Source organism: Drosophila persimilis, unplaced genomic scaffold (assembly GCF_003286085.1).
Source record: "Drosophila persimilis strain 14011-0111.01,24,50 unplaced genomic scaffold, DperRS2 tig00000900-arrow-arrow-pilon, whole genome shotgun sequence".
NCBI classification, from domain to species: domain Eukaryota; kingdom Metazoa; phylum Arthropoda; class Insecta; order Diptera; family Drosophilidae; genus Drosophila; species Drosophila persimilis.
The window spans coordinates 208,604-219,487 of record NW_020825369.1 but is presented as its reverse complement, the minus strand read 5'-3'; the positions used below and the strand labels follow the sequence as shown (position 1 = coordinate 219,487).

General features: G+C 45.9%; 4 protein-coding genes across 11 annotated transcripts in view; 1 reads left to right on the top strand and 3 right to left on the bottom strand.

The window, feature by feature from the left end:
- Positions 1-2,596: 2,596 nt before the first annotated feature.
- On the bottom strand, positions 2,597-4,044 carry LOC6601950 (alpha/beta-gliadin A-V). Its single transcript, XM_002026965.2, has 3 exons — positions 3,879-4,044; positions 2,852-3,823; positions 2,597-2,774 (listed from the first exon to the last, which is right to left on the bottom strand). Exons 1-3 carry the CDS (start codon positions 4,000-4,002, stop codon positions 2,707-2,709), a joined length of 1,164 nt encoding a protein of 387 aa, XP_002027001.2. The 5' UTR covers positions 4,003-4,044; the 3' UTR covers positions 2,597-2,706.
- Positions 4,045-5,102: 1,058 nt separating this feature from the next.
- LOC6601949 lies at positions 5,103-5,486 on the top strand. The gene is made up of 2 exons (XM_002026963.1): positions 5,103-5,130; positions 5,194-5,486. Exons 1-2 carry the CDS (start codon positions 5,103-5,105, stop codon positions 5,484-5,486), a joined length of 321 nt encoding a protein of 106 aa, XP_002026999.1.
- A 258-nt stretch (positions 5,487-5,744) lies between these two features.
- Positions 5,745-8,777, bottom strand: LOC6601948 (formin-2). Its single transcript, XM_002026962.2, has 2 exons — positions 7,332-8,777; positions 5,745-7,268 (listed from the first exon to the last, which is right to left on the bottom strand). The coding sequence occupies exons 1-2, from the start codon at positions 7,357-7,359 to the stop codon at positions 6,217-6,219; spliced, it is 1,080 nt and encodes a 359-aa protein (XP_002026998.1). The 5' UTR covers positions 7,360-8,777; the 3' UTR covers positions 5,745-6,216.
- Positions 8,778-8,843: 66 nt separating this feature from the next.
- The window catches only part of LOC6601967 (rab11 family-interacting protein 4B), a 38,055-nt gene continuing 36,014 nt past the window's right edge, over positions 8,844-10,884 (bottom strand). For 4 of the 8 annotated variants that reach the window (XM_026993832.1, XM_026993835.1, XM_026993838.1 and 1 more), the window contains 5 exons: positions 10,478-10,612; positions 9,962-10,418; positions 9,747-9,895; positions 9,401-9,439; positions 8,844-9,133 (listed from right to left, as the gene is read on the bottom strand). In XM_026993832.1, the coding sequence (XP_026849633.1) occupies positions 9,005-9,133; positions 9,401-9,439; positions 9,747-9,895; positions 9,962-10,418; positions 10,478-10,612 (909 nt within the window). In that variant the 3' untranslated portion in view covers positions 8,844-9,004. Of the gene's footprint in view, positions 9,134-9,400; positions 9,440-9,746; positions 9,896-9,961; positions 10,419-10,477; positions 10,613-10,689; positions 10,771-10,884 lie in introns of those variants that run through there. The other 4 variants (XM_026993834.1, XM_026993836.1, XM_026993833.1 and 1 more) reach the window with 2 other exon arrangements.

Genomic DNA, 10,884 nt, shown 5'->3' with positions numbered 1-10,884 from the left:
TCGTTTCAGTTGCGTTGCGTTGCGTTGCGTTGCTCTGCCTGCGAGCCATTTTATAATCTGCATCTGCCACAGTTCCCTAGACTTTCCCAACCCACCCACAATTGCCCCCTCGCCCAGCATTTTCCGCTCTCAATCTTGTTTGTAGAATTGTTGTTTTTCTTCTTCTTCCTTTTCCCTTTGCAGTGCGTGTCGCAAACATTTCGCATCAAATTACTCAATTAATTTCAGTTAAATGAAAAGTTAAACACAGCGTTTAATGCTGAAGGTTTTGACCGGCCATAAGCGGGAAATGTTCTCTCCGGATCTGGCTACCAAATTGCTATCCATTTGTATGGAAATCACGGCTAATTGGCCAGGGATAAAGCAGTTAAGGAGCGAGAATTTATGGGTCAAGGAAGATGAAATTGAGGGGAAATAAAACGATGGAGGAAGTCACTTCCTGAGAGAATCGAAACCCAATTCGAAAAGGCGATAAAGATGGTTTATCAAAAAACGCAAAACCATTGCAAATAAAAAAACATATTCTAATGGTGGCATTTCATTTTATCTTCTTTTCAGAGGTCAGAGATATGGACAGGAAGTTCCCTGTGGAACTGACCCTTTGAAATACTTGCATCATCCAGAACATCCGCCTCCACAAAGACCCACATGGAGCTGAGGCAGAGAGAAGCGCTCCCTTGAGCGGACAGTAGTCGACGAGCATTCCCAAATTGATTTATGGCCACATTTCTTGCAAATGAGCCAGGCAAATCAAAACAAGACTAGGACCAGGGCAGGCCCCCAGATTCCTGTTCTACCCTCTCACTCGCTCTCGCACTCACACTCTGCTGGCTGCTCTGCTCCAGCCTGGACCATCACCAATGCTGTGGACTGGCCACAGAGCAAGCGAAATGCATTTGGCACGCAATTACGGCCCAAAGTGTTAATTGCATTTCCGCTGTTCAGAGCCTGGTGGCTCTACTCTGCTGCTCTGCCACTCTGCTGCTAACCCAAGAAGCCTCCGACCAGCCAGCAGAAGCCATCCGAGCCATCAAAATGCGGCACGGCCCACAGCTCACGCATTTGGCATTAACCAGAGCCAGCCTACACACACTGAGAAAAACCCGGAGGGGAAACTCATACAGAGGTAGTGCCAGACAGTTTCAAGTGTAAAACAGTTGAGACCACTTGCGCGTTATTTCTGCCAGTGTCTGGCAGAAGTAAATGTGGCCAGGCCAAGCCAAACCAAAGCATTTGGCAGAGATAAGCAAGCGGCAGCAGAGTTAACGGAGCTTTTTTTTGTGGCTCAGAACGAACCGCTTAGAGGAGGGATAAGGCGAGAGGAGACAGAGAGAGACGATGTATGAGATGGCGATGGCGCATGCGTGGCAGACACGCAGCAGGCGGCCCAACAGTGGAGCAGCAGCAGCAGCAGCAGCAGCAGCAGCAGCAGCAGCAGCATTGGACCCAAATGGAGCGAAACTAAGTCAAACATTTGTAGAACACCGAGAAGTACCCGAGACAGAGCGGGATATCAGGAGGATCCCCAGGCGGGGAATTGCGAATGGAAAAGTGGAAAATTTATGGGCCCCAAAAGGCGAATAGATGTCGTAGATTCCGCATGCTAGAGAGAGAATAGTTAACAGTTGTGGATGGGATGTGTGGATGGGGCAACAGGAGAACCTAAGCAAGATCTATGCCCATGTAGATACATGGCTACATGGATGGTAAAAGAAAAAAAAAGAGAAGGAATCGATGCCCAGAGAAGAAGATAGAAATCTTTCTTTCAAAGTTGAAACTCACCTTGAACTCTCTCTCTCTCTCTATCTCTGTCCCTCTCTCGGCAGAAACCATAAAGTGCTTTTTAATTGACCAAAAATCCAATTGCAATTCCAGCGAACATTTCAAGCGTTTATCGCTGCCAGAGCTGACAGCCGAACGAGGTCCCCGTTCCATTTGGAGATCCAACTCGACGTCTTTTCATGTCTCTCGCACTCGCACTCGTACTCGCTCTGCATACGGCAACATTTTCTGATAAGCTGCCACAAAAATGTTAGCCAACTTTGTTTGTTAGCCGAAGTGGCACAGCTGTCTGCTCCAGCTTCAGCTCCTGGCCCAATCTCCATCCCAGGGCCATATCTGTTTTGTGGCATTTGTATTGGCAAATCAATGATAATGACATTTATTTGCGCCATCTCTTGGCGTTCTTGTGCGGGGCTCTAACCGAAATCCGTTAATAAGCCATTTTGACAAATTGGATGATTGTAGTCGTCTCCGAAGTCCCCATCCTCAGTCCCGTCGTCGTTGTCGGGTGCCAGAAGCAGTTGGGACACCGTCTGGAGTGGGAGAGAAAGGCGTCTGCACTTGCGAAAGTGTGGCGAAAGTGAAGATAGAATATCAAGAAAACAACATCACAAGTGACAGGGATTGGCTTGGGAATGGGACTGGGACTGGGACTGGAGCTGGGGGACTGTTTGGTGTGGGACATAATACTTAACGGCAAGAACAGACAGAAAATCTTTCAAATTGTATCTCATTTCGGAATGAACATTTTCAAAGATTGCCAACAATGTTATGGTTTCGGAATTGGAATCTAATATTACAGAAATAGTTCTTTATTAAATTGTAAGATATTTGCAGTATAAAAAAAAGTATGATACATTCCCTTCAGCTGCGACTTTTCCATGGTCTAGGGGGGGGGGGGGGGTATCTGTCATCCTGTAACCTCTACATCATATCACGCTTATAGCACTTGATGGTATTCTGGCACTCGGCATCGTGCACTTGATGGAAAACTAAGGATGGAGAAGCAAAAACAGAAGGGGCTCAGACATGGTAATGGAACTCTGTTAATGGACTGCGGAGAGCTTACCATTTTTGGTATTGAAGCAGTTCCATTGACTCAGCTCGCATTGGCCGGGAAAGTTGACAACGCACTTGCCATTGCTGGCGCAGATGGACAGGGCCTGGCGTGGACACTTGAAGCTGCATTTGCCCCGGTCGATCTCCTCTTGATGTTCGGCAATCAACTGGGGGATGTGCACCTGGTTGGCGTGGTGGGGCCACGTGTCCAGGGAGCGACCTGTTTTGGTTTTTGCTGAGACTGGTGTTGATGAGGAGTCCAGCTGGGGCGTCGTTGGATCTTCGTTCTCCTGTTGTTCCCCTTCTTCCTTTTGTTGTTCCTTGTTCTGATCCTTCGGCTGCTGTGTGGTCTGTTCCTGCTGCTTCTGCTGTTCCTTCTTCCTCTTGATCGCCTCTTGAATGGCCAGAGGAATGTGGAGCTGGGCCTGTTGCATCACCTGGCTGACATGCTGCTGCAGCTTGTTCACCTTGTCCGCAACATCGACGGACTGCTGGCCGGGCAGGGAGAGCACCACATGTGGCACCGGGGGCATCACCACCTTGTTCTGCACCACCGGGCGCCCCTGGTGGAGTAGTGAGCCGGTGGCCTGGTGATTTATCACCCTCACCTGTGGATCATTAGCTTGCAGCGACTGTAGGCCAGGTTGCAGCGCAGGTGAAGCCGCTGGCTGGTCAACGGCAGGGAGATGGACATCACCAGGGTGTGCAAGTGGTGGAAGGAGACCTGAAAAGGGCTCAACCACTGGCGACCCACTCCCACTCCCACTCCCAATCCCTTTGCCCGCCTCCACAGTGCCAGTCAATGTGTGAGGGGGCTTCTGAGCATTCTGCTTCACGTGCTGGAGCACTTGATGGATGTGATTGGTTATCAGTGTCTGTATGTGCTCGGGGAGCTCCATCTGCTGGGGTTTCGGTTTCCCTGTCGTTGTGGTCGCCTCTGTGGTCTGCGGCACCTCTGCAGCCTGTGCCAGGGACAGGATAGCTGGAAAAGTCCTGCATTGTAGTGGGATTTCTCATTTGGAATAGCCCTGACTTACCAAGCACCAAAAACACTCTCATTTTGTTTGCAAAATTCCCTTTTTGGCTCAAATTGGCTTGTTTCAGAGCTACAATCCTTTGCATTGGCGTTCGAAGGCGTTCGAAGGCGTTCTGTGACTGCATTCCCGAATGTTCCCACTTTATAAAGTTTTTTTTCCGATCCCTTAACATCAGCTTGTCTGCCACGATTTGATATTAACATGTGATCATATCATTTATGGATTTTATTCCAATTCTGTCGGTAAACAGGTTTTCTGGTCTCGCTTGAACGGAACACTGAGCTGAGACCTCGTCTGGAGAGACCTACCTCCCAGCTGGTACATATATCGCTCATATTGCTTTAATCACTTCCTTATGGAATATGATGTTTGCCAGTAAATATTTATATTAAGAAAACTAAGAATATCCAGGAATATTATATCCATGATATATGTACATAGTATGCCTCCCAAAGAGCACCCCGCACTTCCCTCTAAATAGTAATAATAGTTATAGCTCTACGAGAGGGGTTAATTGGTTAAAGGTTGAATGATTTTAGAAAATTAATGACATCTTACGGTTCTTCTAAGAAGTTTTATTAAAAATCCAATAAAATCTAAAAGTAATCTCATTGAAAATTAACCGACTTCACCTCCAAGCAGTCCCCGGCTCTCATACATGCGTAGACAGCAGGCAAATCGAAGCATTGTATTGGTGACAGCACTTTCATATGCACATAAGATAGTCCCAAGGTAGACCCAAGGATAGATTCCAAGGCCACAGCTGAATGGAAATATGCAGAAAAAACATAGCGCCCCTTGGCAAAACAACGGGATTTTCCAGAGCTTCCCTCAAAACAATGGAACCACATCAAATTGAAGCGCTGACAAAAATATGCAAATTTGGCATCTCACGGTCTTATTTTTAACCAGACGGGAGAACATTTAATTACAAGCCAGAAAAAATCCGAAAATGCCAGGCAAAGCCGTTGATGCCGTTGATGATGATGCAATTTTATATCTCTGGCAGGTGTTAAAATAAAGGATTATGCAGGGAAGCAGGAAGGACGGGCAGGGACAGTGGGACAGACAGCAGAAACCCAAAGCTTTTGTCAGCTGAAATTCGCTTTTGGTATAAAACCAATGACAGGGGACGGCAGAATTCACAGTTTTACAGTTGCTGCACACACACAGCAAGGTGAACGTGAACAACAACAAAGACAACCAACAAACCAAAGCTCAAAGATGAATATCCTGTCGCTGGTTTTTCTGCGTAAGCTTCTCTCCCTTCGCCACGCTCCCACTCTCGCCCACTGACACTGTGTTTTTTTTTCAGTTTTCATTGCCGGCTGTGCCCTGGCCAAGAATATCAGCATTGATCAGCATGGACAACGGGTGTATAGGGATCAGGTGGAAGACGACAAGTGCCACTATCACTGCACGGAGAGGGATCCTTCCGTCTGCGCCACCAACGGACAGTGCCTGCTAAAGTTTGAGAGCCGCTGCAGCATGGCCGCCTACAACTGCCGCAATCCCCAGAAGCACTTCAGCATTGTGGAAGATCACCGCTGCACGAAGGACTGGGAGCCCAGGTGCCTGGAGTCGGATCTCAGAGAGTTTGGATTGTAGAAACGGTTTTGGATATGAGATTGTAGCATTCAAGGAATAAATAATACATGAAACTAAACACGAAACGGAGTGTTCTGTGGGGAATTATAAAGTCACTTATAAATAAGATATTCCTTCCCCTCTGGGATTGACTAAACTCCAAGAAAATCAAAGAAGTTAAATTTCGCACTAGTGAAGCGAGTGAGCAGGGGTCTTCCCCACTAGTTTGCCATATATTTTTTCGATTATTTTCTCGACATTAATATTTATATTTCTGGCGGCATTGCAACAGTCAGCTGATCAAAACGAAAATTAATATTTATCCAGACAGAAACAGAAATCTAGTTTCGGGGGAGAGGCTTTTGGTATTCTTAAAGGTTTATCCTAACAATTATGGGACTTTGATGGGACTTTTTCGTGGACCAATTGATCCTATGGCTGCACGGAAATACCTAGAGTGAAGAAATGCACTTGATGGCTATTAGGAAGCTAAGACTAATCTGGGACTAATAGGAAATAAAATTACAAGGATATTTTGTCCGTTACAACTAAGAATTGATAAAGCGCAATGTCTTGTTGGAATACAAATCTTTAGTATGTTGGCACTTGGGACATCTCTCTCTCTCTCTCTTTCTCTCCCATGCATGCAGTGAATTCAAGAGATTGGTTTACATTTTCATTATTTTTGTTTTATGTTCGACGGATATATGGACTTAGAGAATACGGAATAAGTGGGTATGTTGTCATAGGCCTAGAGCATTAAATCCTCCTCCTTGCATCGCCTGGCGCACAATTCCAACCTGCAAACATCCTCATCCACGCTGCGGAAGGACAGATCCCGATGCTTACAGTTGAAAGTGTCCATTACACACTGATTGGCAAACTCGTGGACACACACACCGTTGTGGGCGCAGACGGGCATGTATTCGTGCTTGGTGCACAGCTCGTCGCAGTTCTCTGCCGGCGGAGTGGCCATCATTTCCAAGGGTGAGACGGTGGTCATCCCAGCCAAGAGCAGGTGATGGCAATTCTTGGACGGGACACGCTTCGGCAGTACTGTAGTAGTGGTCATCGTGGGGCTGGTGGTGGTGCGGTGGGTTGGCATTACCGCAACAGGTTGGATCACAGAAGCATCGGGAATTGGGATGCCATGGTTGGGAATGCCAGGATTCGGTATTCCTACATTGGGGATGCCAGGATTCGGTATTCCTACATTAGGGATGCCACGATTTGGGATTCCTTCGTTGGGAATGCCAGGATTCGGTATTCCTACATTAGGGATGCCACGATTTGGGATTCCTTCGTTGGGAATGCCAGGATTCGGTATTCCTACATTAGGGATGCCAGGATTTGGGATTCCTTCGTTGGGAATGCCAGGATTCGGTATTCCTACATTGGGGATGCCAGGATTTGGGATTCCTTCGTTGGGAATGCCAGGATTCGGTATTCCTACATTGGGGATGCCAGGATTTGGGATTCCTTCGTTGGGAATGCCAGGATTTGGTATTCCCCTATTGGGGATACCAGGATTTGGGATTCCTTCGTTGGGAATGCCAGGATTTGGGATTCCTACGTTGGAATGATCTACAATGGATCTCGCACTCCGAACTTTGCTGAGCGTTGGAGGCACCTCATTGAGCACCTGGATCTTTCCCGGCTTGATCTCCTCTACGTGGGCCACCTCAACACCTTCGTGGCTGCCCAGAATGACGGGCTTTCCATTAGACAACAACGGCACTTGGATGGTAACCCGACCGATCTCTGCATTTGGCACAACCTGCGCTGTAGCGAAGCACAGCAGCACTAAAAAGAGAAGAAGATTCGATAATTAAGGATCGGATCATATGAGTATATACCAGTTCCCACCTGCGGCCAAAGGAACAATCTTGAACATCTTTAATCGTCAACAGCAGGGTCTTCTCTGTCCTTTCGGGGAGTCGGGGCACAGTTTATATAACACCTCCAACTGTTACGTAAGCCCTCCTTCAGAACCTGTTCCACAGTTCGGGTTTCCTTAATAAATTTTACATTTATGTTTATTGTCTTTGAACGGGTTTGCCTAATTTGCATCGACTCGGTTTTAGGGCAAGGCACGATTTTTTGCTTCTCTTTATAAAATATTACTCTTTATTCCGATAAAGTTCTTCGACTTGCATCTGGTAAATTACATTTTAAAAATCCATGGTATTAGTATGGTATCATTAATCAATGGACTGTTTTTTCAAAGAGTTATCTAAGGCCTAAACACTTTAAACGATTTCATTTAAGGCAATCTAATTTTGATTTACGTATTATATCATAATTGCTTCAGTTGTATTGATATATTATTAGTTCCTATAGGGTTGACCACTTGAGTTGTTCTAGTCTATTAGGGATCGTATTTATTGAGAGCATCTGGGCTCACGACCGATCCCTAAATGTTTGCACATTGCGTCCATTTAATTGGGTTATAAACAATATGCAGAGTAAGTATTACGTATTATTTGATCTATGTATGTACGAGTAGAATGAATGTGAATCCCCTGGCCATGTGGCCATCTGGGGGCATCTGTAAGTTGTTACTGTGCTATACATTGACATATGGTTCTGGGCTATGATATCTTTCTTTCTAATGATAATTGCTTCTTCTCAAACTAAAACTCCGTCTCATATCCTGGGATTGTCCATACCATAAACGCAAATTTTTTGATAGATTTCTGCAACTACATACTTTGGGGATAGCCAGCGAGAAGGACATAGTGGGAATATAAGCAAGTTATATGTAGATTAAGGATGAAAGAGAGAGTAGGTTACATAGGTAATGAAAATATTGATTAAACTGAAAAGCAGTTCCCGTGCAGGCTTTCACAGCTACCCCCGTGTCAACGAAAATTGGAAAATAGCTCGTTTCAAACGTTAACATTTCAATAAAGTTTCTCATCTCGCGCTATACACAGCCAGCCCTCAAACAAACATTTTAAGCAATTATCGTAACTTGTCATTGGATCAACAGCTTATTGGGTTTCGGTTCCATTTGTAAGGAGAAACGATTATCAATTCTTATGGGCTAATATTATTTATAGTTAATATCTTAATATCCTGAAAATACACACATAGAAACTAACAAAGAAACTTCCACAAAACTTTTTCTGACTTGTTTTACGCCTATAATACGCGTGTAAAAAAAAAAAAAAAAAAAAAAAACAACACAAATTTCCATGCATATTAACAATTTAAGGATTTTTGCTTTCAGGGATACAGTTTTTGTTCCTCCTAATGGTATTCCTTTTAAGGAAGATGCTACTGTGTTGTTTTGGTTTAAAAATCTAGTCTACAATAAATTGTTACAAAATAAATTAGTGTCTTAAGTTAGGTATAAATATCTAAATAGATTAGAGCTTAAAATATGAACGTAAAGTACAATTTTGTTTTATTTAGTTTAGTTGTTCATTTTAGTTGGTGTTTATTGTTAGGTGGTTGCGACACGGCCGCCAGTGTCTTCTGGTTGTGGTTCTTGTTCTGGTTACGTTGCAGCTTCTGGTTCTATTTCGTATTCGGCTTTACTTGCGCTCCATGGGCTTGACTTCCAGTAGCTGGGGATAGTTCTCCACAATGTTGAGTAGTATGGTATCAATATAGTGCTTGAGCCGGACATTCTCGTCATCCTTTTCCTGGAAGGCCTGTTGCAGCTGTAACACAAAATGTTCGATTAGTTCTCACGTCAAAGAAAAGTTTTGGGAACACAAAAGTAGAGTTTCCATTAGAAATGTACAACAAGAAATGAAGTTAGAGACCACGTCAAAATGCTTTTTGAGAAATGATTAGAGACCAATGAACCCTCAGATTAAGTTTTAGATAAGGTCAAAAGAATGGTAAAAGTTCAACAACTGCAAGGCGTGCACAGTGGCTCCGAAACCGTGTTTGATTTTGGGTTTAATTGTGGCGTGAAGCATTACCTGACTTAAGGATGCTAATGTGGCTGAATCCACAGACTCCTGTAATACAATAAATTTCAATATAAATACAGATATAGACAGTACGAGTACGAGATGCAAGTATATATGAGAGGACGCAATGCGGACACTCAAACGGTACGTATTCTCTTCGCGGTGACTGTGCGTGTGCTCAGGCTTGGCTGGTGACTTTAATTGTGTGTTTGTGTGTGGGTATGGATTGGATTGTGGATTGTGGGTGGTGGATTGGGTGTGGACAACGCAGCAAAGACTAAAAGCTGAAGTGTGAGGCATCTCACGGGGTCGGGGGGTTCACGGGTTCACAGTTTCCAGGGTTCTGGATACACACCTGCGCTTGTGACATCTCCTCCAGCTCCTGGGCCAGGCTGCCCAGTGTACCGTTGAGCAGATGGCGGCCCTGCTCCACACCGGTGCTCAGCATGGTGACCTGGTTGGTGAGCATGGTGGCCTGCAGCTCCTCGTTCTGCTCTTCGAGTGCTACGGGAAGATAGGAATGTATGATGTTAGGGCATTGATCGGGAGGATACCATTTCGAGCACTCACATCGATTCTTTTGGCGCATCTCCTCGAGCTCTTGGTGCAGCTCCTCCAGTCTTATGCTCTCCGGCGATGTGGTGGGCATGGCCCTCGCCCCGTTCTCCTCCCGCGCCCGCTGCAGCTCCCCGCTCAGCTCCAGCATCAGCTCCTCCGCGGACTTCTTCTCCATCTCCTGCTTGCGCAGTGTCTGCTGCTGCTCTTCGTACTCCTGCTGGAGGGCGGCGATCTGATCGCGTGCCAGCTCCAGCTGCTCCTCCGTGCGATGCAAATCGTTGGCCTGCTTATCGCACTGCACACGCAGGCGCTGCGCCTCGTCGCGCAGGGCGTTGGCCTCGATCTCGGTGGCTCTGATTTTCATCTGGCAGTTCTCGTTCTGCAGCGAGGCTTCGCGCTCCACGCGGGCCAGGATCTCGCGGTGGCGCTTCTGCTCCTCGGCCAGGCGTTCCTCGGCGCGCAGCTCCGACTGGCGAACAATTTAGTTTAGCACAATGCTTTCAAAACTATGCGATGCGGTTTACTCACCTCTCGGAACTGCTCTTCCAGCATGTGATATCGCGCCTGGAGCACTGCATATTCGGTCTTGGTTCGTGTCGTTCGATCCTCGGCTATATTCTGTGTATCCGACAGATCATCAACCTTGCGCTGCAGCAGCTCCAGCTGGAAAGATAGAGAGAGAGAGAGAGTCGATATGAGTGGACAGTTCTTTGTGCGGTTTGGTTCGTGTCTCCACTAACACAATCGTTTCTCATGTGCCGCAGATCGAGGAGCAGATCGTTCACCAACTGCACATCAGCCATGGGATATTTCAAATACATTTGCCGACTATATGTTTTCTTTTGTTTTCTGTCTTTACATTATTGTTCAAGAATGCACACTGCCCTGCTCTCTTCTTTATGGAAATGGAAATCAAAATGGATTTTAAATGTTTG